The 26,493-nt window shown below is 45.5% G+C and overlaps 1 protein-coding gene across 1 annotated transcript in view; it reads right to left on the reverse strand.

Annotated features, from left to right (window-relative positions):
* Positions 1-26,493, reverse strand: part of ST6GALNAC2 (ST6 N-acetylgalactosaminide alpha-2,6-sialyltransferase 2) — a 33,205-nt gene that overhangs the window by 5,419 nt on the left and 1,293 nt on the right. The window contains exons 2-7 of the mRNA XM_033139416.1: positions 10,601-10,693; positions 9,562-9,619; positions 5,522-5,696; positions 1,475-1,631; positions 810-948; positions 508-611 (exon numbers count right to left, since the gene is read on the reverse strand). Of these exons, the coding sequence (XP_032995307.1) occupies positions 508-611; positions 810-948; positions 1,475-1,631; positions 5,522-5,696; positions 9,562-9,619; positions 10,601-10,693 (726 nt within the window). The remainder of the gene's footprint in view (positions 1-507; positions 612-809; positions 949-1,474; positions 1,632-5,521; positions 5,697-9,561; positions 9,620-10,600; positions 10,694-26,493) is intronic.

Below are 26,493 nucleotides of genomic sequence, written 5' to 3' on the forward strand. Positions count from 1 at the left end.
GTAGAATCCTGTACCTGCAACAACTCCCTCCCCACTTGAGACATTTGTGCTGGATGCGAAGATACTTAATTCAGTGCAGCCTTGCTTCCTGCTTACATATTCCTTTCAACCATGAGTGGAATGCCTGAAAATTAGGGCTGGCATCACTGAAGACTGAAGGAAGCACATCTACAGTTGTGGAGAGATGCGCTACAACTGCACTACAATCCCCAGAAGTGTGATTTTGTGAGAACAAGATAACACGGTCGTTTTTAGCAATGGGGTCTGGCTGCTTAAAAACCTATTTACTGCAGGGTTAGCTTGCCAGGCTGAAAGGTTGCTCTCTGAGCTGCCTCAGTAGGAACTGGAAGCACAGAGACACTAAGGCTGAACAGAAAGCAGAGTGCAAAAATGTGACCAAAGGGATGTCAATACTAAGAACTAACAGCGGCTGATGTTCCTAGCTGAATCTGCTCTGGATGTCTCCAGGAGGACTGAATGCAAGGACAGAGAAGCACATCTACTTACTCATCGCCCTTGTCATACCCATCTGGGACCGGGGTGCCCAATATGGCGGATCTCAGCATGATATAATCTCGTAGATCCGAGGGGATGAAAATGTAGCGGATGTCCTGAAGCAAAAATAGGGGAGGAATGCAAAACACAGAACAGAAATTTAAGAATTACATGTGGCACCCACAACAAAGTGTTGCTGTATGGGTTCCAGGGTGTCATATAGACTCTTTCCCGGATGCTCCATCCATTCCTGGCTCCTGGTTTTCCATTCCCACTCACATTTGAAGAACAAATAAGATTTCTGATGTATGTACCTTGCCCTGTGGTATCTGCGTGAAGCCATATTCTGCATAAGCAATGAGGGAATTCTTCATGGTGTTTACTGTGAAACCATAGAAGGAGATTTTCGTCCCAACATCTTCCTCGAAGCCTTTGATCACTGCCCCATTAAGCCTGTAAGGGGGAAAAATATTTTCAGACATACATAGGTGTTAACCAGAAGAAACAACCGATTCAAGATTTTATTTTCGTTTGGCAAACTCTCTGACGGGTTTCAGGAAGGTTTTAACATCTATAAAAGGTAAAGATACCCCTGACTGTTAGGTCCAGTCGCGGATGACTCTGGGGTTGCAGCGCTCTTCTCGCTCTATTGGCCGAGGGAGCTGGCGTTTGTCCGCAGACAGCTTCCGGGTCGTGTGGCCAGCATGACTAAGCCGCTTCTGGTGAACCAGAGCGGCGCATGGAAACTTCGTTTACCTTCCCTTATCTACTTGCACTTTGACATGCTTTCAAACTGCTAGGTGGGCAGGAGCAGGGACCGAGCAATGGGATCTCACCCCGTTGCGGGGATTTGAACCGCCAACCTTCTTATTGGCAAGCCTTAGGCTCTGCACCACCCGCATCCTTTTAACATCTAGACCCATCCGCAAATTGGATTTGGGTCCCTCCTTAAGAGGAGGGGATGCTGACCCCATTGTACCTGAATACGAAGTCATGAGCATCTATCTCCTTGCCTTGATGAGAGCCGTTCAGAATCCCACCGTTCCCAACCACAGCACAGCGGCTGCAGCCATCAGTCTTGCTGAAGAGCCTACCACTGACTGAGTCATTGAGGAGCTGCACGCTGGATGCAATTGCTGCCAATCAGAACACACAGATGCACATCAGGAGAAGGGTGGTACCAAGCACAAAAGGCTGATGGATGTGTTCCCTTTTTGCCACCCCAATGATTGCTTGTGTCATTCTTTGCTACCAACCACTTTGGGCAAAGTGGATACAGAAGGAACTATGAATCTCAAAAACTAACTAGTTAAAACCAGATAATATGAGCTAGTTTGTTTAGGGCGCACTACATCAGGGAATTGAACAGAATGAGTTTCTGATCTGTTTGACTTCCACAGAACCCCTGAAACATCCATGAATTGAATTTTGGAACAGCTTAATACACATGGTATGTTGAGGATGTCTTAACGCTATCTCCACCAAAGAAAACATTGCTTACTTATTTCCCCAGCATAAAGCAGCTTTCGGGGTGGGGGTTCTTTTGTTCAAAATCAATGAGTTCATTATGAATCAATTGAGAACTGCAGCAAGTTGATGAATGGCTTTTGAGTAACTCATTTTGTGGTAATTCGAACTCCTGCAGATAATAGATGGAGCGTTTGTTTGAGGTGTTTGAGGTGCCTTTGTTCCTTCTCTTCCCCCTTCTTCCAGATGGAGCTCCCCACTCTTTCCTCTCAGCGGTACCGTCAGGGCAGGACTATGTGGGCAGAAGGCACAGGGCCCCACTTAGCAGGAGAAGCCTTCAAATGCAGCAGAGTGGGTGTCCATTTTGAAGTAATACACACCACCATCTAAGGCAAGGGTGGGGAACCCACATAAAATGTGGGTTCCTCTCACTACCACCTGTCCCACCAACATGAAACATGCAAGTAGGACATAAAATGGGTCACAGGACACCAGGCAGAGGGCCTTCTTGCTAGTGGCACCCGCCCTGTGGAAAACCCTCCCATCAGATGTCCAGGAAATAAACAACAATCTGACTTTTAGAAGACATCTGAAGGCATCCCCGGTTTAAGGAAGTTTTTAATGTTTCATGTTCTGTTGTGTTTTTAATATTCTATTGGGAGCTGCCCAGAGTGGCTGGGGAAGCCCAGTCAGATGGGCACGGTAATAATAATAATAATAATAATAATAATAATAATAATAATAATATACACAGAGTGGACCCACTGAACTAAATTAACTTAAGTTGACTGGTTTCGGTGCGTCAGCTCTGAGCATGACTTAAATTGGATGACATTCATTGAACAGCTGCAACTCTCCAGATGTTGATGCACTCCAACTCCAACCCAGAGTCCAAAATTGCTTAAATGCACCACAGTTCCCCATGTGACCGGTTACAGAGTGGGGTGCAGGGAGCTGGGGAACCCCAGGAAAGGTCCTTTGCCAACATGTGGCTTCCGTGCTCAAGGCAGAAGCTTTCACACTTCCAAAAACTGTCTGCAGCCAGTTTCCCCACTATGCTGCTTCTTTGATTTGAAGCATGTCCCACATAAGCTTCCAGTTAAGAGATTCAGGACATCAGCTGGCCAGGCAGACAGCGTGCCTGGCAAGAAAAGGAAGAGTGGGCAATGCGGTAGGAAGTGAGATAATTCCCAAAAGCCAATGGCCACAAGCAGCAGCAGCAGCAGCAGCAGCAGCAGCGACAACAATGGAGTGGCTTGTGCCAAATCCTTTTGGTTCCAAGTTAATCATCACAAAGACACTGGAACCTTTTATTCGAGCAAATGTCACAAGGCGTTGATACCAGCATTTTCAAAGGCTTCCTCTCCCATCAGATCTAAGTCTTTAAAGTAGAACGTTGGAAATTCATTTGGGTTTGAGCGAAGAAAGACTTCCTTTTCTTCCACTACCCATTTCCCCATGTCCTTCAGTTGTTGCTGACTCAGGGCACCTTTTCTTATATAGGATGCTCAATGAATACATGCAGAACGAGCTGAGAGGAAGGATGCTTCCTTTGGGTCACAGAAATTGTTAACAGCGTCACTAGTCCTCACATCTGATCAGGGGAGGTATATCATTCCTGATAAGGATCAGTCTCCCCCTTCCCCATCACCTCAATCTGGATCAGGCAACCTGGATATGTGATGTACTCCACTGGCTGTGGGGCAACTGCCATGTGGGAGGCACCAAGAAGTAGCAGTGGCATGTGGGCATAAAGGAGGAAAAGAGATTCTGGGTGCAGCTGCAGATAAGATGTGCGGATACTACAGGCAACAACACTGATCCTGGGCTTTAGAGCCTTTAGGTGGGAAAATGCTTGGCATGGCTCTGCCCTCTCTCTCCAAATCAACAACAGTGATTCAGCTGTCAGACAGCCAGGGAAGCACTGCCAACCTGCCCTGCTGTCCATTACTGGGTTACATGAGAAATCAGGGATAGGGGACCATTTCAGCCCAATGGACCAGATATTTATCTCTCAGGGCCAACTTTGACAGCTGGGTTGAAGAGAGGGGACTGTTTTCTTTTGGGGGCAGGAATGTTTTTGGGGTTTTTTGAAGCCCGCCTATGTTATCAAATCGTTCAGCACATGGAAATTCTTGGCATTATCACTGGTTGTGATCCCCAGAAATAGACACAGATCAAAATGTAACAATGTATGATTACGCAGAAAGGGGATGTGCACACTGTGTTAAGGCACGAGCCACGGCTGATTGCAAATGAGTGGCGCATGTGAGCGGCACACCCTGCCTTATCACTCTTCCCCTAGTGCAAGTGGAGCGAGGAATCATGAGCCACGACCTTACTATGCCATGCAAACTTAATGCTTGCGGTTTATTTCTCTAAAACAAACCATCACCGGGAAGCAAAAGAACAAAACATTGGCTTCAGATACTGGTTTGTTTGGAGACAGACACCTGGCTTAGAGGTCCCAGCAAGGCAAGGGTCATGATGTGTTGCTCATGCTAGGGGATGAGTGAAGCGGGACTGATTTGGCAGCAAGCTTTTATGGCTTACCATGTTGCAGTGCTGCCAAGTATCCAGTTTTCCCCGGGATTCTCCCTTATTTTAAGCAGTTTTCCGCTGCTCTCCCTTATTTTTTATTTCCCTTAAATTTCCCGTTTTTAATGGAAGGAGCTCCTCCCCTGCTGGCCAGGGACTGGGTGGGAAGACCTCGCCTACTTGGAGAGAAAAGCCTCAGCCCTCAAAGCAAGTGGGATCCCTTTCCCGTGCTTACAGGGGGGTGTATTCCTCCCCCTGCATCAGCCCCTATCCGTTGCCACCGAGACCCTCAGCCGGCCAATAGGGTTAGCTGGTGGGCGGAGCCTGGCTGCCTTTGAGCAGCTGCTGCTTCCTGTCCTGTTTTGATGGGATCAGACAAGAAGACAATGGGGCTCCATTGCGCGGAGCACATGGCTGCCCTCCTCTTTGCTGGCTGCCCTCCTCTTTGCTCCGCTCCGAGCCCGCTTGGAGTTTACATTGCTGCTCCGCCCACTTTTGCTTCTGGCTCCGCCCACCACTGACATGTGACTGTCCCCAGGATAGGTGAGACTGCTGATCCCTTATTTTCAAATCTGAAACTTGACAGCTATGCCATGTTGTCCAAACATGGCTGCTGAGGTTATGAGTACCAGCATCAATTAATGGAGTGTGCCAAGCACAAGGCCCCAAGAAAGGATGTATTTTTGTTTCATAGAATCATAGAGTTGGAAGAGACCACAAGGGCCATCCAGTCCAACCCCCTGCCAAGCAGGAAACACCATCAAAGCATTCCTGACAGTTCTATTGCCATCTGGCAGGCACCGGATGGTATGAAGTTCTCTGGGCATTACAAAAAATTGCCATGGGCAGTCGCTTGTTCTCACCAAGATTGGCTCATGTATATTTATGCCACCAACACCTCCTGGAGTAGAGCAATGTGAGCCCGGTTTAGAGCTAGGGTAATTAGATCATTGTGCCTGCATCCAATGTAGCCCACCATACAACAGAGTAGCCCTCTAGAGTTATGTCCCCAGCCCATTACCTGAATATGACAAGCCACGCCAGCCGTAGGGGACTTTGTGCTCTTTTAGCTTCTCCCAGGTCTCTGGGGTGAAGTGCTGCTTCCCCATCAGCACCGGGATGCCAAAATCAAACTGCTTCCTCATCGTTGGGTCTACCTTTACTTTGGACTTCAGGGAGTGGGGACACAAACCGGACTGAGAAAGGCTTGGCGTGAGCAAATCCTAAAGTGGTAGAAGTGAACACCAATCAATATTTCATTGGGATGTCTACTTAGGTAGGTCACAGAGAAGACTGGCAAAGAACAGAGCCTTAACAAAGCCCCAAATTATGTACAGGAGTTCTCGATTACAACACTATAAACATGTGTTCATTGATGAAAATGTTGCAATGCTGCAAACATTTCTGCACTCGGAAAACACAAATGCTGAGATCAGGGGCAATTTTGCCAAATCAAGCAAAGAAGCAAAACTTGAAAGAGCCTGTTGACGCCTTTGGTTCTTGCCCAATGGCAGTGATAGAACCACAACATACCACTGAACCCAAAGGGGAGGAAATGGTAGTCGGAGCAACGTTGTACAGCAGTTTGGGCTACACACTCTGGGCTTGCTTAGCCTGAGCGGCTGTGCTAAACATAGTGTGGGATGAAGCCACGCAGGAGACTGGAACAGCCCCGGTGGGACAGGTGGGAAGTCAGGTGTGCTGAATCAGTGCACCTGATCTCTTAACAGCTTTTCTGTGTCCTGAGAAGGGGTTGGTGGATTTCCATTGTCTGTTAAAACCTCCAGTGGACAGCAGCTATCAGGTCACTAGTCCAGGGAATTATGCCTATACTGAAGGTACATTGTTGACTGTTAAGGGTTTATGCTGCTCAGGACTAAACAAATGTTCCGCCCACACAGACGCAACCCACTTGTGTAGCAGTTTTGCTTTGCTTTGGCCTTTCTTTGGGGTCAGCTCTTTCCTGCATCCCATAACACTTGATGGTACAGGAAGGAAGGGATGGAAGACTATTTTCAAGCTGCACTGAATATTGAACAAAGAAATGGTGGAGGAGTATTGCAAACACCAGAGTGGGTGGGGTGGGGGCAAGAATCAGGGTTCAGGGAGCCGTTTTTTCTCTCTTCCTTGTGGGTCAGAGGAGAAAGCCTAAGGTTTGTGGTTCTTCCTTCTTTGTTATGACTCACGAGAGGGGGGGGGAAATACATGTTCTGGGATGTGGGGTTGGAGATTAATGCTTTCTCGGCGACTCTGTAAAATAGCATTGCATACCGTCGTACAAGTCAGATAATTTAGTGCACTAAACGAAGCATTCCAACTTTACTTCTATGGATCCACATGAACTGAAAGTCAGATGTTAAACAGCAGCGAAGAATCGTATTCCTAGCTCCCACTGTTTGATGCATTTGCACGGCTATGTAAATATGCTGCCCATGATTAAAAGCCTGCCATTAACATCAAAGGCAGATTCACACGGGCTGCGCAGATGACATCTGCTGCTAGGCGGATGATTTGAATGTCAAAATTTGAATTCCAATTTTGGGGGCCAAATACCAATTTTTAAAGTCAAATATGGATGGTATTTGAGTTCTGATGAGAACGACCAAGGCAAGCATTAGAATCCAAATATTGTGCAGCAGAGTCAACCTAAGCACGCTTGCGGCTGCGTTTTTGTTTTCTTTAATATTCAACTCATAGCCAAAAACATTTGCAGAAATTCTGATTTTATATAATTTGACAGAATACCTTTGCACAATGACCCTCAAAGTGGCCTTCAATAAGAATAAAGTGAAGCAGCAGCCAAATTCTCTGATAATTTTTGTGATCGCAAGGGATGGCGTGAGGATAAGGATACTGCTGGCTGTTGGTCAGAGTGAAAAGGCAATAACCAGGGAAAGTGATCTCCCCCTTAGGAAAGGATCCGACAGATGGAGGAATGGGCTCTTTTCAGACAAAGTTATTGGACAATACAGTTGTTCTCCATTTACTGTGCGCACTTCAAGGCTCCATGTCTCTGGAGCTCTCCCCCCAAGGAAGTACACATGGCCCCACCTTTGTTATCTTTGCATTATACCTTTTCCAAAAAAAAGAAAAGAAAAAAAAAGGTTGCAGACTGTGTTTACTAAGCAGTGTTGTTTTGGGCTTTTAAACAGCTGTTGTGTGTATTTAGTTCTTTCACTGGTTTGTTTCATAAATCTGTTTTTTTTTTTTTTAAAGCATGAAGGGCCTTTGCCTTGAAAGGCAGGATGTAGATTTGTAGGTAACTAAGATACATGAAATAGACATCCCTGCAGATTTTGCATCAGTCCTCGGCAATTGCCTTTTCCTTGCAAATTATAATGCTGACTTGACCAGGAAAATGTAAGATCTACGTTCAAAATCTACTTAAAGCATACTAGGAGATTTGGGGCATGTCACTGATGCCTTGCAGTAAGATGGAACTAGTTACCCTTTCTGCTTCTTTTCTTTGTGTGTGTGTGTGAGTGTGTGTGTGTGTGTGTGTGTGTGAGAAAGAGAGAGAGAGAGAGAGAGCAAAACATCCTAAAGTATTTTGTTTATTATGTTGAATCCAGACATAAGTCTTATTCAGAGTAGATCCCTTGAATTCAATGGGATTTAAATTAGTCACAACTAAGTCTAGCTCTAAGCAATTATTAATATATATTTTCATTATAAATTCTAAACTATTACATATGTATGTATGTATGATATTAATCTACTATATATTTCTCTGTTTTGTCTTAAGATATCATAACCAAATTCTGCATGATGGTTCCTGAGATCAATTAAAAGGTTTTCATTTATGTCCGGGGACATTAGGATGCCATTTTGAATTAAGCTGGCAGACTGAGCCTTTCAGAGCTTCACTGATTTTAACCAATGATTGCAAACCTGTGCTGATTTGTTGTTGTTGTTGCTCCTTAGGATCCCCAAGGATTGCCAGGTATGAGGTATTCAGGTCCTGTGGATTTCAGTGGGTCTGCTCTAAGCGTTAATTGAGTGAGACCATCAACTGATAATTTTTCACAGCATGCAACCCTTTTTCAGTAAACACACCTGACGCTAAGGCACTCTGTGGCTTAGAAGTCCAGAATTTCCTTTTCAGAGGTTGTTCCTCTTGGTTGTGAACTCTAGGTTTGTCATTGCTTTCCTCCCAAGAAGCAGGTGTCTTTTAATTTCGTGACTGCTGTCACCATCTGCAGTGATCATGGAACTCAATAAAGTAAAATCTCTCACTGCCTCCATTTCTTCCCCTTCTATTTGCCAGGAGGTGATGGGACCAGTGGCCATGATCTTAGTTTTTTTGATGTTGAGCTTCAGACCATATTTTGCGCTCTCCTCTTTCACCCTCATTAAAAGGTTCTTTAATTCCTCCTCACTTTCTGCCATCAAGGTTGTGTCATCAGCATATCTGAGGTTGTTGATATTTCTTCCGGCAATCTTAATTCCGGTTTGGGATTCATCCAGTCCAGCCTTTCACATGATGAATTCTGCATATAATTTAAATAAGCAGGGAGACAATATACAGCCTTGTCGTACTCCTTTCCCAATTTTGAACCAATCAGTTGTTCCATATCCAGTTCTAACTGTAGCTTCTTGTCCCACATAGAGATTTCTCAGGAGACAGATGAGGTGATCCGGCACTCCCATTTCTTTAAGAACTTGCCATAGTTTGCTGTGGTCGACACAGTCAAAGGCTTTTGCGTAGTCAATGAAGCAGAAGTAAATGTTTTTCTAGAACTCTCTAGCTTTCTCCATAATCCAGCGCATGTTTGCAATTTGGTCTCTGGTTCCTCTGCCCCATCGAAATCCGGCTTGCACTTTATTTAGTTTTTAATGTTTGATGTTTTGCTATGTTTTTATATGTGCTGTAAGCAGCCCAGAGTGGTTGGGGAGACCCAGCCAGATGGTGGGGTATTATTATTATTATTATTAATAATAATAATAATAATAATAATAATAATAATAATAATAATAATAATACTATCTGGGTGCTGAGCTGCTTTTGGGAAGGGGACAAAGGGCAAGGAAGTCCTTAAGAATGAAGTATGGACTTGTTACCTTCTCCTTGGGATGATTAAGAATTCTTCTCTCAGATGAATCTTTGGCTGGGTTCCCCCTAGAACAAAAACAACAGGAAAAGGAGACTGACTTTCATGCACAAACATTTGTTCACTGTATACTGAGATGCCTTCACTGTCCAACAACCCTTTCTGAGGGTTTGCTCAGCTTCCAGTGATTTAGATATGAAATCTAGACCCTTTTATAACCATTGGACAGTTGCAGATTGATGAACCTGTCATACTGGTTCTGTCCCATTGCCATCTAGCCCACAGGAAGCATTATAGAGCACATATCAACATTGCAGTGCACTAGACCCTTTTACAACCATTGGACAGTTGCAGATTGATGAACCTGTCGTACTGGTTCTGTCCCATTGCCATCTAGCCCACAGGAAGCATTATAGAGCACATATCAACATTGCAGTGCACTTATGAAGATGAAACATGTGATACTGTTTGCCTGGTGTGACGATCAGAATGTTCAGTTGCGCAAGGAACTGAACACTTGGTAGTTGTACTTCTATGAGGAAAGGGGAAGTTGTCAGCATGGCTGGAATTAAAAGGTTGCATGTGGCAGGTTAGAAACTGGGAAGGAAACCTGGATGTTGGGAAGTCAAGGGCCAGGGAGTCCAAAGCCAAGAAAGCTGAAGGAAGGAAAGGTGCAGGGCAAACCACGGACTAAGAAAGGAATATGAAAGACAAAACTGGGGAGAGGGGGCTAGGGCTGCAAACTATTGTCGGAAGGGAAGTGGGCAAGCCTACGATGCTGGGGAACTGTGGGTCAGGGAATCAAGAGGGTTATTAGCCAACATGGTGTCCTCAGAACCCTCTGGGCTACAACCCTCAGAAGCTCCAGCCTAAATCCTGACAGCGCAAATTTGCTAGCTGTGACTTATCTCAGCCCTGACATCCCTCTGGGGGCAAGAAGGACCCAGAAGAAGTGGGCGGCTGAATTACGTAAATGCATTGATTTTAAGTAACCATCCAATCCTCTGGCAACATTTCTGTGAGGAAGGGTCCACTCCAGCCTCGCTTACCTCTCTGTGGTGCTTTCTCTGGGCAGACTATGGTTCCTGACATCTCGGGGAATTTCTTCTTGCGCTGGCCCCAGTGTCTCCTGCTGCAGCAGTCTGGAATACAGGTGGAGAAGTTATGCGTGGAGTTCTCATTTCATGCCAGCGTTCCTATAGGTTTTGCCTCCAGAGACATCCATTTTATTCCACATTCATTATTATTTGTGCCCGTGACACTACTGGATCAGTCACACACAATCCCACTATGAATACAGTTTGCATTTCTAAATGTTTTGGGGTGGTTTGCATGAAATAGTCCGTGCATATCCTATAACCTCCTGCTGAGATCCCATAACTTTTTATCCCACAAATGTTCTGGATTATTTTTTGTCCTAGGTTTGTTGTACCGTAGCCCCTACAGACAGCAATGACCACCTCCTAGTGGCGCAGCAATAAAACTGCTAGCACATTTGCAAAGCTAAGCAGGGTCCAGTATGGGTTCCAACTTGGATGGGAGACCATGTGTAGAGGTTGCTGAATAGCAGGGGGTTGGGCTAGATGGCCCTCAGGGTTCCTTCCAATTCTATGATAGCACTGGGGAAGCATCGCAGAACAAACTCAAGCAGGATCCACCACTAATGTGCTTATTATTGTGTCAAGAACATGTTGCAAAGTGTGCCTGTCTGGAGAGGCCCTCAATCTGAGCTGCCACATAGCTCCGCTCTTTGATCTTGCAAACTTTGTGTGACTTTAGCTCTGAAGTATGTAGCTGTCAGTGTTTAGCAAAACTCCTGAATTAACTCATAATTTAGATACTGAGGAATAACATGTTCCACCATAAAGCATGGCAGCATGAAGCAACCCCCCCCCCCCAGTCTTTGCACAACACCTTAACGATACAATGAATTTAGATCTTAGAGCACCAGTGCTCTAACCAGCTATAGGGGCGTGCGGGCGGGCAGCTTCCTTCCCAAACCCCCACAGGAGGAGAGCGATCCCCGCAGAGGCTTGGGAAAAGGTAGACAATTCTGGGAAATGCGGGGTGGGGCGCCGGAGGGATCTTGGCACCAAGCCGCAGGATATGCTTAAGACGGCCCTGGCTGGTTTCCTTGTTTTTACATTGCAGGTGAAGTAGAAACAAGCATGGAGAATGTGGAGTTCAAGTATAGGCACATTAAAAAAAAAAACACCTTCTCTGCTGGACTTTCCGGCGCTTGTAGGGATCCCAGTTTGCTCAAACTTGGCCTGAGTTGGTAAAAGGATCCACAAAGAAGGAGCAAAAGGAATTTGGGGGGTGGGGCGGGGGGAGCAAGGGCATAAGGACATGTTCCAACAAGATGTAGCAACTTGCAACGACAGAGTCTTGTGGTAAAACTGAAACCGGCCCATCCACATTTTCCTAGCTTGAACTGGTATGATTTGGTAATCTCTTGCTTGGCGCGGTGCAGTTTCCCAGCCATGCCTTTTGCAGAGGTGAGGTGCTTAGAGTGCCTGTCTATGGCTCTAATCCAGCGGTCCCCAAACTAAGGCCCGGGGGCCGGATGAAGCCCAATCGCCTTCTAAATGCGGCCCGCGGACGGTCCGGGAATCAGTGTGTTTTTACATGAGTAGAATGTGTCCTTTTATTTAAAATGCATCTCTGGGTTATTTGTGGGGCCTGCCTGGTGTTTTTACATGAGTGCTTTTATTTAAAATGCATCTCTGGGTTATTTGTGGGGCATAGGAATTCGTTCATTTCCCCCCCTCCAAAATATAGTCCGGCCCCCCACAAGGTCTGAGGAACAGTGGACCGGCCCCCTGCTGAAAAAGTTTGCTGACCCCTGCTCTAATCCCCACTCCAGCAATGAAGCACACTGGGCTATTGAGAGGATAAAAAAAGGAGGGGATGAGGATAAAATGGGGGGAGAGAATCAGAAATGCTGCCTTGAACTCCCTGGTAGTAAGGCAGAATATCTGTGTAATGAATGAACCAATGAATAAACAAATGTTATAAGAAAGATGCGTGGCAAACCTACATCTAATCAAACTTCTCTGCGCTGCCCAAATGCCTCATATTATTAGGCAAGGCAGGAACATTGTTGACTTGAATGGCAAGCCAGAATTCTTCCTGTTCCTACACGGCTTAGCGGGCCAGAGACAAATGAGACATGCTGGCCCTGATTCAGGGACATTCCTGCACAACAGCAGGCTGTGTGCCTGAGGCTGTGCAGGATGATCCCCCTCCTTCTCCCCATCAAAGAGATGATTAACGCTGTCAGCTTAGATTGGAACAGCCCTTAGACTTAGCCACACACAATCTGCGCATGGGAGATGTGAGCTGGCGACCCTCATCCTCTGTCTGGCATTGCATCTGTGGCAAAGGAACACAACACCTGCACAATGCCTGGTCAGGTGCTGGATCTAGGGATTTTGCATGCAGATCCGCTCCTCTGGATCTGAGTTCCCATACTTTGCCTTCAGTAGAATACCAAACTCCAAGGAGTGTGAATTTTTATGTCCAGCTGCTTAATATTGGTATTACGGTAAGTATTCAAAGCCTCCTTTGTCGGTCTGGGCCACTAACAACAGGTGCGAATTTATGGCTCAGATCAGTGCAGCCAGGAGCAGAGCGAGGGGGGGCGTAGGGGGCGGTCCGCACTGGGTACCGCCCTGGGGGTGACATTCGGGGCGGGGGCCCGCCCCCACGATCGGCGCCTCCAAAGCCGGCGCATGTGCGGCAAGTTTTAAGGCTGCAGCGCGCAAACAGCAGCACAGCGTCTGTGCTGCTGTTCGCGCGCTGCAGCCTTAAAACTTGCTGCACCGCCGCACGGTCAGCCCAATCTGGAACATGCTTCTGGATCAGGATCCTGTTTTCTGCTGGAAACTGGCCCCTCCCTGGCTGCTATTTGTTCCTGAAGGTGCTGTTGGCAGTAAACATCCCTCTGAGTTGCTGAAGTAGCAGCCATAAGATGAACAATTTGCAGTAGAAATCAGTGCAGGACTGACACCAATCAAACCTACAGTGCATTCCATATTGAGGCCCTGAAGCTGATTTATCTTCCAAATGATAGTAGTCAAATGAAGGATTATTATTATTATTATTATTATTATTATTATTATTATTATTATTATCATCATCATCATCCAGGGCCGTCTCATCCATAGGGGCTAGTGGCGCGACGCGCCAGGGCGTCGGGCCCCCCAGGGGCGCCCCCGCGAGCCCGCTGGCATACCGGGCGCCCCCTCCCCAACCCGCCCCTACCCCCATGGGCGGGCTGTCGGTCGGGTGCTCGCGCGCCGGCGGCACAGCCGCTGCCGCCCATGCTGATCCAGGGCTTTGGCTACGAGCTGGCCACCCTCGCCTCCCGTCCCGGGAGCACTGGAAGGGCGCAAAGAGCCCCGCGTCACTCCAGCACCACACCCCTCATCCCCCGCTCGCCCACCCCCCTCCCGAGGGGCGGCAAGCGCGGGAGGGAGGTGGCGGAGAGGCGGCACGCCAGGGGCGCCGGAGGGATCACTGCGCCACGGCGGCCGATCTCCCTAAGACGGCCCTGTTATTATCTAAAGCAAGCATGCTACTGATCTAAAGGTGTCCATGAAGAAAAGAATTTGAAAGGAATTCTACTTGAATCATTTCAAAAGGAGGCACCAGTAGGAGATGTTGTACAGTATTACTTATTGAGCAAGGAGTCTTGGCTGGAATAAAGACAATGGCTTCCTTTCCTACAACAGCATAACTCAGTTTTGCCAAGTTGATTGCACCTGTCACTGCTCTGGTAAAGAAGCACTTGAGCTTGTTTTGAGCAACTGTAATTCAGGCACGTCCAACTGGTTGATGCTGCAGGTCGATCACGGGATTAAATAAATTGGGCAGTGACAACTCTGAGCACTCCCCTCTAAAAAAAGGTCAACAATTTTGGGCACTCCCCCCAAAAAAATAGCTCAACAACCCTGGGCACTCCCCCCAAAATAAGCTCAACAGCTCTAGGCAATGACAATGGGCAGATCACTGCCTTTTTTATACTGTGAGTAGATCGCAGTCTCATGGGAGTTATCTGTACTTGTTGCACCTCGTTGCTCCCAGAGTCTCAATGTCTACGCACTTTGCATGTGTATACACACCCGTAATTGAAGATTAATATTACCATTCCTGCATCTGATGATGTGGCATCTAGTCCACACAAGTTAATGCTAATTTTTTAGTCTTTAAAGCAGGCATAGGTAAACTCCGGCCTTCCAGATGTTTGGGACTACAATCCCTATCATCCCTAGCTAACAGGACCAGTGGTCAGGGATGATGGGAATTGTAGTCCCAAACATCTGGAGGGCCGGAGTTTGCCTATGCCTCCTTTAAAGTGTCACAAGACCCTTCATTGTTGTTGTTGTTGCTGCTGCTATTGTTTCCATACTTAAGGTAGCAATCCTTTGCACACTTACCTGGGAGAAAGTCCCATTGAATGCAGTAGGACTTACTGCTGAGTAAGCATGCATAGGATTTGTTTTCCACCTCTAGGTTGGTGAGATTTAAGCATGTGCTTCACTCCTATAGTGGAACAAATTGAACGTCAAATGTGCTCAAGTATCACTGGATCATGCCGTAGGTCTGGACAAATCAGCATACAGTGGTACCTCTAGTTACGAACTTAATTCATTCCGGAGGTCCGTTCTTAACCTGAAACTGTTCTTAACTAGAGGCTTTAGCTAATGGGGCCTCTTGCTGCCGCTGCGCTGCCAACACACGATTTCCATTCTCATCCTGGGGCAAAGTTCTCAACTCGAGGTAACTCTTCCAGGTTAGCGGAGTTTGTAACCTGAAGTGTTTGTAACCTGAGGCGTTTGTAACTCGAGTTACCACTGAATTTGCATGTGAAAACCATGATTTTACTGTATGTAAAAGAGCAAGTGGTTACAGAGTTACTGTAAAAAGCACAATGAATGAACAGGAAGCATTTTGAGGCTGTATACACACCATCGCTTTTAAGGTTACTGGGAAATGTAGCACTGTGAGAGATAAACTACAGTTCCCAGCACATTTTTTTTTTTAGGGGTAGGGACTGTGCTTTAAATGTATGGTGTGTATACAACCTGAAACTCTACATAAATATTATTATAAAATTGTTTCTGAGACATGGGTCTCCCAGTCTAACTCAATTAAAGTACAAACATAGACAATAACAACTGACACTTCTTATTCAGAAGGACAGACAAATCTGTCAGTTTCAGATTCTCATTTTTTCCAACCTTAAGTTCAGTTCATTCCATTTTCACATCCATTTGCCATTTCCCCTTGAAAATATCCACAGGAAGATTCACAGTTCACATACATTTCTTTCGATTTTTGTGTGCAATTTTGTCCAATATCGTTTTGGCAAGCAATTTCCCCGTGTTGCTTTGCATACTGTTCCCATATAGTTGTGCCCACTTTTTCATTGCAGCACATTTCATTTCACTGCAGCACAAAATTTGGGGAAGGGAGAATTCTGAAGGGTATCTTATTAGTACAGGAAGTGTGAATTGGGTCATTGGTATCAACTTCTCCCCCATCCCTACTCAGAAGTAAGTCCTACTGTATTCAACAGGGCTAATGCACAAGTAAACTTGGGATTGCAGCCACACAACCCCTAACTATTTTGTTCCTACTCCTTCTTTCCCAGCTGCCTGTTTTGTCTTGGATCTTGCCCAGCCACTGGTAAACCTGAGGTCAGGCACTTGGCTAAGCCCTTCTCAGTCAACAGCTCCACCTCCCTACATACTAGGTGGGTCATCTTGGAAGAAGAAGAAAGAGGACCATTCATTGGGAAACAGAAGGTTGACTTCAAAGCAACTCTCACAGCAGCCTGCCCAAGTTCGGGTGGGTGGGGAAATCAATATCGTCATCGTGTATCTATGAAAAATGCTTTATTGTGGATTAGACAAGGCACATGTTGTTGAAGAGGCATTTACTGAAATATGAGCTCTTGCTGATAGTATAATCGCCATCCTGGCTTGAACTTTCTGCAGGGCATCGCCCCAAACCTGAAAGGGCTTTAGGGTTGAGTTTTAATGCAGCTCTGCCTAGTTAACACCTGCTTCCTGTTTAACAGAGCCCATTGAAACTAAACATGGGCACAACTGGAAGACAGGCGTGTACTCTCTTGCAGTAATGTCCGTCTGGAGCTGCCACATTCACTGCGATGTGCAAATGAAGCTCCAAGCACTGACTGCCTTGTTCATTGCAACAGAGAAAGCCAACCTACATGTACAAAGAATGGAAGCACAGATTTTCTCCCTCTGGCAAAATGAATGGATTGGCTCTCTGTGTGTAGGTGTTTGTGTAGACCAGAGCTCCCACAACCATCAGGCATTGGGGAGCATGGCAAAATAATTTCGCTCTCCTTACTCCTGTCATAGAACATAGAAATGTAGAGTTGGAAGGGACCATGAGGATCACCTAGTCCAACCCCTGCAATGCAGGAATCTTCCACCCGGTCGGTGCAGGACTCAAACCCACGACCCTGAGATTAACAGTTTTGTGTTTTGCCAATTGAGCTATCCCTCAGCTGCCCCTTCTCAAAAAAATGGATTTTAGGGTTTGTATATAAAAATAAATGTAGAATTACAAAAATAAATAATGCAATAAAATGAAGAGGAATAAAACTATCCAATGAGGGGGGGGAGGGAGAGAGTTTTGAGTAAATAATAAAGTTGCAACCTGGCACCGAAAGTAATAAACTATTGGCATTGACGTGCCAACCCAGTGAAGGTCATTTCTTTTGGACATACATCCAATGTACTTTTCCTGCAGATGAAACAGACTTCCTCTGATGACCTGGGTGCACAGGCATTAAGAATTCAAGCCATTCCCCCCCCCCACAACTGAAGTCAATGGGGCTTGATGGATTTACAACCTGTCGATCTAGATGGACAGGTTTGTGGCTTGGCCTCAATGAAAGGACTCCTGCCCTTTGCACAATAAGCCTTTCCAGGAAGGCCACCAAGAACCTTTCTCACAACAGAAATCACTTCTGTATGTGCATAATTCCACATCTAGTTCACCAGACCTTGCTCCACTTGAATTTCAGGCCTCTGGCGCATGGCTTCAGAAGGATGTCTGCCACAGGCTACGCACATGCAGAAGTGAAGAAACACGATCTGCTTGCTCCTCTGTGTGAAAATCACCATTTGGGTGTCACAAAGGTTTCCTTGTCTCTCTTTCTACTCCTTCAGGCTGGCCCTGGCCAGAAGGTCAACCCCTTGAACTGCAACTATTGGAATGGATTCTAAAACATCCCCCTCAGAGGAATCAGTCTCCACATGCTCAGAAATATAGACCAGAGACTTTTTCAAAGCAAAAGGGGTGGTTAAAAATTATCTGTGAACTGGAGCAGCCCTGTTTGTTTTTGCTCCGGTGTACAAGTCCAGAGGTCCGAGTTCCAATCCCCACTCAGCCCTAAAGCTCACTAAAGTGACCTTGGGCCAGTAGCTTTCTCTTGGCCTAATCTACCTCACAGGGCTGTTGTGAGGATAAAATGAGGAAGGGGAGAAACTTATATGCTACCTCGAGCTCTTCGGGTGAACATTTGAATCCTCAATAACCAGTATGCACAACCCTTCTCAACCTGCACACTTACGTGTTTTGCAACCTATGTATTTCTATAAATGTCTGGTTTTTGTTCTGCTACGGTTCTGCTTGTGAAAGGATTATTCATACAGACCAGTGCAAACAATGGCAACGGGCAAATGTGAGGCTCTGCCTAAACTACTGGTGGGGCCAGAAAGGAGAAACATTAAGAAGGGAACCTCATGCAGGAGGCAGAAAAATCAGCATAAGAGTTACGAGTTTGCTTATGAAGCCTGGAGGAGTAGGATACAGTACTCTGAGTGGTTTACCCAATGATTTCTAAACAGTGGCTTCGTACGTATGCAACCTTTTCTTCTAGGACTCCCATGTCTTTCACTGCTGCATGGTAGGCAGGTCTTTTGGACATCTTTCTTACATGCCTAGACCAAAGGTGGCCAACCTGTCTGGCCCTCCCTATGTTGTTGGACACCTCCTGTCATACCTGATCAATGGCCATTGCTGGCTGGGGCTGATGGGAGTTGGAGTCCTATAACATCTGGAGGGTCACAGGTTAGCCATCCCTGGTCTAGACATTCCCCAGACTCTTATTATGACTGCCGTGGGACTTCAGGAAGCCCATTTCAACAAATAAAGGGGTTGAGAGGTAACAGCTACCCCATACCCTCCAACATTTCTCCGATGAAAATAGGGACATCTTATTCCATCATCATCATCATTTACTATTTATACACAATATATATTATAAATTACTGTGTACTATTTATACACAGCCCATCTGACTGGGTTGCCCCAGCCACTCTGGGTGGCTTCTAACATAATAAAACGTTAAACATTAAAGAACTTCTCCATACAGGGCTGCCTTCAGATAGCTCGGGGGTTGGATAACTCCATACCTTCCAGTCTGCTACACTGAGCCTGAAAATAGCTATCCTGAGTGCCCCAGTTCGAACCTATGGTTTGCCTATTCTAGCTCATGAATGTGAAAGGTCACCCACAGTAGTGACACGGCTACAAAGGAGATGCCACCCAGAATTGTCCCCGGCACTAAGCGGAGGAGACGTTCACATTGGAGTTAATGATTTCAGATAACACAAAAATAAATGCAATATGTCCATCTGTTACAACTTGGCAGGCACCATCTTTATGCAAATTGTGTGCAAAACCTGTTAATTACAATTAGCTCAAATATACAAATTAGATGCCGGCACCTGGATATTGTATGTTGCCAATGCGGTTCTCAGAGCTGTTCACCCCTGATCTAAAGGGACCTGCAGCAGAAGTCTATACAATTTATGGAAACATTTGGATTTAGCCTTGTGAAAATGACTTCTAACAAATCTGTCTCACTCAGACATGTCTTTCTTCCCCCATCATCTCCCCTGCAAGCTTCTTTCGGACGTCAAATCCAACGAGAGCCAAAGCATCAATCAGATTTTCGCTGGAGCTGTTGCCAGGAAAGAATGTCTACTGATGTGGGTATTGTTATAGCTAACCTACATCTGTTTTCTTAAAATTAAAAACAGCAACAGCATTTTCACATTTATAAAATGAGATACAAATCCACTGCATTAATGCATTTATTATTAAAAGGGTAAGAAAGGTAAAAGCTATTATACTGCTTGACTTCCAGATTATGGATTAAATTGATTTAATTAATTTCTTAAATTCTTATGGAGCAGCTAAATCATCAAATCAGCCCTATGGTCCTTAATCTGTAACTACACACACACACACTGGACTCCAACAACTTAAACATTCCGTAGTTTTCTTGCTTTCTCAACATGGTTGTGCATTTTATAATCCCAACCTGCTCCTATAACTCCCTTATCAGGTCTGTTTTACTTGGTCTTGCACTCCCCCCCCCCCCCAGTTTTGAGCATATCATATCATGACCATCATAGGAATGCATAATACCAGCACATGGTAGGTCGTTAGGATGCTATATTTTACATAATTAAATGAACAAAGCAAAGTGTCCGTCTGAAATGCATCTTTAAGCATATTAATCACCATATGCTAAAAGCTCGCAGCCTCCTGGCATCTCCATCCAATTTGATATAAATCTTCCCTGACCAAGTGTGTTGCCTTGAGGTCAGATTCTAAATTGGCTTTACCAAAAATAAATTACTTGCATTCAAAGTATTGCCTCTCAATTACCCTCCACATTCTACTTTTATTATGACACCATGTAATTCCGTTTTAACCAGTAAACTTGTTAAAAGCACGCAATTAACTCAATTGCAAAACTCTGAATAAGTGGCTAATGTGTAGGGCAATTGAAGTTTTGTTGTGGTTACCTCTGTTCACAGTTACCATAGTTCCTCGAATTACAAAGCAATAAGGGCAGGTCTCAGCCCAGGTCATTTGTGTGGAAGACTTGTGCCAACATCAGTCCATTTTTTTGTACGACTAGAAGAAAACAGGATTAGGAGCCGCATGTTAGACCTAGGGAGGGTTAGGAATAGTAGTCTAATTAAATGTATCAGGCAAGGACCCTAGAAATTACATCCTGATTTCTAGGCACTGCCTGTGGAGATATTGGGTGATCTGTATGCAGAGGTGGGAATCCTGCAAGGACTGGAATCAGGCAGCAAATAAAAGGAAGAAGTGGAAGCTAAAGGCATATAAACCAGTACGTTTTGAGATCTTTTTTTGGGGGGGGCAGCCACAGATAGGCTCCTTGCCAAATGTTGTGGTGTTCTATTTAGACCAAGGTGCCCCAAACTTGGGTCTCCAGATGCTTTTGGACTACAGTTTCCATCATCCCTGATCAGAGGTCCTGCCAGCTAGGGATGGTGGAAGTTGTAGTCCAAAAACAGCTGGAGACCCAAGTCTGGGAACCACGTTTGTCCAAGGTACTGGACAGTCAGCATCAGGAAACATAGCAAAAAAATGGTGGTCTTATTTAGCAGATATTCAAAGGATCTGACCTGATTTCAGTTTCTGGAGCATAGTCCCAGGAATGGCTGAGTGATGAGGGCAGCTGTCGCCAGGGGTGGACTTTGATACAATGGTGCCCTGAGTGAGGACAAAATTTGCCCCCTACTTTAATATTTCTTATTTTCACAATAATTCCTTTTGGTACAGTTGTATTTTTATGGATCTTCTCAGTAGGTGCCCGTATTAATATAGGTATATTATTATTATTATTATTATTATTATTATTATTATTATTATTATTATTTTGCTTCCTTTTGGTTCAGCACCTTGTGCAGGGGAGACACCCACACCACCTTACACCATCTTACACAGTTCCTCAAATATGACCCGGTGTCTGTTGAAAATTATTATTGTCCAAAAGCACAGCAAGTGCTATTTTTCGTTAAGTAGAATGTTAGCTAGGTCTACAAGGGAGCAAGATGCCTGTTACCAAGCATCCTCAAAGGAAGTCTTTTATTTCCTCCTGTCTTCTCCCCTAAGGCCTTGTGCCTCTGAAGGCATTGCTTCATCCTGAGAAAGGAGCTTCCACCTACAATTTATTGCTATTAGGGGCACAGTAGACGTTACATACAAATGTGTGTAATAAATCTTTCTTTCTCACAAACAATGGGGGGGGGAGGCTGCTTAATCCTTTCCCTACCAGCCATTTCCCTGCTGAAAATACTACCTCTCTCTCTCACCCACCAGCTTCTTTCTCATGGACTCATATAATTTTAGGATGAGACGAGACCCCTGTGAGGTTCCATATATAGGCAAATGTGCATGTACCGGTAACTCTACAGGTGAAAACCAGCTAGAGGCTAGAGCAGAGAAAGGGACCTTCCCCTCCACAGCTCATCTGATACAAATCCCAGCCTCCAAAGGCTGTGTTTCCCTGATGAAAAGCTCTAGTTTCCATTAGGAGCATTTAGCTTGCCCTTAGTTGGCCTGGAAATGGGGGTCAATTGTGATGCAACAGCACTCCTTGCCATTTGCTTTCATCTTAAGGAAAAACTCTGGTGCAGATTTACCAGATCCTGCCCCTCTGAAAACATGCAGTGAGGAGGAAGTCACTTGGATGTATAAAAAGAAAGAGGAGGAAAAGAAGGAATGGGACCCGAATTGTTCATTTTGCAACTAGAGCATATACCAGCGGGACAACGGTGTGGGAAATGGAAAGTTCTGATAGCGTTGAGATGAAAAATTGAACTTTCCATCTCAATAAAGATAGGATACGGTATTGCCTCCTCTCAGTCTGAAAAATGCTGGGGCAATTGTCATCCATCTGTCAATTGGAATTGTTGTGCGGTGGTGGGGAGGGGAGGCTGGATAAGAGATATCAGAACTTGGACCCTCACAGACCTGACAAATAGTGTGTTGTTTGCTCAATTGAAAGGAGCAGGTTGGAAAACAGGCTGGGCCCATTATGTCTCCTAAATCCAAGGAGCTGCCCTGAAGGGCATGAACAGTAAAGAATTGCCCACAAACTCTAACTTTAGGGTTGCCATATTTCAAACAGTGAAAACAGTTGTTGAGCTTTTTTTAGTTTTGCCCAAAGAGGTTGAGCTTTTTGGGCAAAATCACTAAAAAAAAAATGACGTTTTTGAGCTATTTTTATTTTTAAAAGGCACTGCTGACATCGGATGCCGTACGTCCGGATTTTCCAGGACATCAGTCCCGATTTCCACCCGGACACTGCTGCTGACTGCAGTATTCTGGATATCTCCGGCAAAATCTGGACGTATGGCAATCCTATAACTTAGAACTTTTCTGTTTTACAACAAAGACAAATGTGTCCATTTCACTGTGAACTTAGTCATGCTGAGAAGGTTGGGCCACAGCATAGCAGAAAAACAGAGGAGGAGGAGGAGAGAGCTCTTAAACCAAACATAGCTTGGATATGGAATGCCTTTCAAGTTCTTGAGATAATGGGCAGTATTCAACTAAACAAGTTTGTGAGCAGAATGACTTTTCCTCATTTGAGGATGGGACTTTCCCTCCCCTCCTCCGTCTGTGCACACCATGCCATCTCCCAATCTGCTCTGGAGGATTGGAGGAAACCCCAGAACATATTTAGATGGAATGGGGGGGGGGCAGCCCAGTTCATAGACTCATAGAGTTGAAAGGGACCACAGGGGTCATCTAGTCCAACCAGGAATCTCTCACCCAACATGGGGCTCGAACCCATGATCCTAAAATTAAGAGTCTCATGCTCAGTCAACTGAGCTTTCACGCCTGGCCATTGTGCAAGCAAAAGTTGTTCTGTGATTTAGCAGTACGTTGAACATGAGCCATTCAGTCCAGGAATGTCACTCCTTCTATTGTAAGCCTTGAAACATTTTGGGGGGTAAGGCTCCTCCATCAGCAGAGGCCAGCAGATGTGCCTAAGGCTGTGTGGAGGGGACATCTCCACCCCCATCCAAATCCCGCCTCTGGCCTCTGCAAGGAAAGGGGTGCTATTTTACAGGCATTCCCATTTTCGACTATGCCATGTCCCAGGCTTGCTCAGCAAAGAGGCCCAGTTCCAGAGGGCCAGCTCAGGATCCAGTGGGTCCTTTGCTGTCCTAGCTCAGCCACCTCTCCAGCAGGCAAGATGCTGTCTTTTGGGGGCTCCAGTGACTACCAGCGGTAACTTCCACCCACCTATTAGGGTCAGGGAAGTACAGATTCAGATTCAGGGTTGTTTCGTGGTAAAAACCACAAACTGTGGGTGGCATTCAACATAAAGCCAAGTGGGGTATCTGCGTGTGGAACAAGGTCTGCTCATACAGCAAGACCTTCCCACCCTCTCCATCCCCCAGGAGTGCTCTAGACCTGCTCTGGGGATTCCCTCAACCTGCCATCACAGATTTAGAGGTGCAAGGGGAAAGCCCTGCTGCATGAGTGGATCTCATTCCATGCACACAACAACTTAGTTGAGTCCCACTCAAGTAAGAGTAACCCTGAGTTAGTGGGTTACACTCAACTAACTTATAAACTAACTCATAGTGGACCCAATGAATTTAAGGGACCTAAGTTAGTCATGAGGGATGCGGGTGGCGCTGTGGTCTAAACCACAGAGCCTAGGGCTTGCCGATCGGAAGGTCAGCCGTTCAAATCCCTGCAATGGGGTGAGCTCCCGTTGTTCGGTCCCAGCTCCTGCCCACCTAGCAGTTCAAAAGCACGTCAAGTGCAAGTAGATAAATAACAAACAACAGTGATAATAACAAACCCCCACGTCTGGGGTTTATGGGGAGGGTTTGCACTCAAGAGATATTTGCTTTCTGGTAAGCTTGAGTCCCAAGGGACGCGGGTGGCACTGTGGTCTAAACTACAGAACCGAGGGCTTGCTGATCAGAAGGTTGCCGGTTCGAATCCAGTTCGAAAGCACGTCAAAGTGCAAGTAGATAAATAGGTACCGCTCCAGTGGGAAGGTAAATGGTGTTTCCGTGTGCTGCTCTGGTGCGCCAGAAGTGGCTTAGTCATGCTGGCTACATGACCCGGAAGCTGTCTGCAGACAAACGTCAGCTCCCTCGGCCTATAGAGCAAGATGAGCGCGCAACCCCAGAGTCTTCCGCAACTGGACCTAATGTTCAGGGGTATCTTTACTTTTACCTTTTTAAGTTAGTCATGGTGATTAATTTTAATGAGTCTTTCTTTTTTAATTTTTTATTTATACTTTTCAAGTTTATACAGTTCACTAATTTTACAATCATTTTGACATTTCAAAGCTTGACTTCCCCCTTCTTCTGCAGTTCCTTAAATTTATTTTAAATATCTTTTTTGCATATCCAAATTAATTTAATTTGCTCATTTATTCATCTTCTTTAAATATATACTCTTATGAAACTGCAGGTTATTACAATAATCCTGCCAATGTTATTATCTATTTACAATTTACAGCCCTAACTCATGTTATGTCCGCTTTAGGTTACATGTTTTTGTGTTGTGTCTCGCGGCAACCCGGAAGTACCGGAACAGGTTACTTCCGGGTTTTGCCACTCATGCACGCGCAGAAGCACTAAATCGCACCCCGCACGTGCATAGACGCAGCACTTCGCATCGCGTCAGTTCCATGTTACGGACAGACTTCCGTAACAGATCCCGTCTGTAACACGAGGTTCCACTGTAGAGTGGTGCCTCGGGTTACAAACGCTTCAGGTTACAAACACTTCGGGTTACAAATTCCGCTAACCCGGAAGTAGTACCTCAGGTTTCAAACTTTGCCCCAGGATGACAACAGAAATCGTGCGCCAGTGGCACGGCGGCAGTAGCAGGCACCATTAGCGAAAGTGCGCCTCAGGTTAAGAACGGTTTCGGGTTAAGAATGGACCTCCAGAACGAATTAAGTTCATAACCCGAGGTACCACTGTATCTGTAAATATTCAATAAACCATTTCCATTCTTTTATTTTAAAAAATGTTATCTTGATGATTTTATTCTAAGAAAACATTTGTTCAAAACAACCCCTATGCACTGCCCACGCCTAACTCAAAGCTAAACTATGAACCACCTGGGTGAAGTTAAGGAATTCAGTATGTCTCACCTCTTGCACGTATAATATGGAGATAGTCCTGGCCAACCCCACTAGAGCTTTAAAGATTATTGATGTATACAAAACACTTTATGGACTAGATTTGGTATGGGGAACTTTTGGCCCTCTGGATGTAGCTGGACTACAACTGCCATCAGCCCCAGAAAGTATGGCAATAATGACAGAAGTTGTAGTTCAGCAACATCCAAAGATTCCCCATACCACAAGTAGTCCATAAAGTGTTTAATATGGTCATGGTCCTTTTAACCAAAAGATACACAACTAGACCTGAAATTCATAGAACATACTGCCACATTCAAAACTATTTAATGCAAAATGAAAATACAAAAAGAAAGGGAGGTTCTCACACTCAGATCTATGGGTAGTTGCGGGTGCCGTGTGAAACTTCACCCTTCTCCTTTCAAACATGGATGGCTGGACAGTATAAAGTAAAAGCTGAACTTCAGGATGAAATGAAGTGTGGACCCTAAAGCAAGTTTTCTTTTGATGCTTGCCGAATGGTTTCAGCTATCTGGGATTTGAGTTTTGGGTCCCAACCTGTTCCGAGAGAATCATCCCTTCTGAGCCCCTCACCCATCTCTTAGGCAGTAATGAAAGCAGATGACATCTGTATCTAGGAGCCGGTGAGCTGTAGGGCAAGCGCTTTAAACTTAGTGAGCTTAATGTGGGTGAACCATCTTGCAGGCACCTCACAACATAGTCTTTGTCAAACTGGCGCCCGGCAGATGCTGTGAACTACAACTCCCACCAGCTGGCTGGGCCTGAGAGGAGTTATAGTCCAAAACATCCGCAGGGTACCAGCCTGACAAAGGCTGCTGTAACATCTTTCCAGCCCCCTGTACTTGTCTATTCCAACTTTCACACCACTGCTCTTAGCATAGATTACACAGCTTCACCGGCTTACAAATGGGGGGCTACAAGCAG

Source organism: Lacerta agilis, chromosome 2 (genome assembly GCF_009819535.1).
Source record: "Lacerta agilis isolate rLacAgi1 chromosome 2, rLacAgi1.pri, whole genome shotgun sequence".
NCBI classification, from domain to species: domain Eukaryota; kingdom Metazoa; phylum Chordata; class Lepidosauria; order Squamata; family Lacertidae; genus Lacerta; species Lacerta agilis.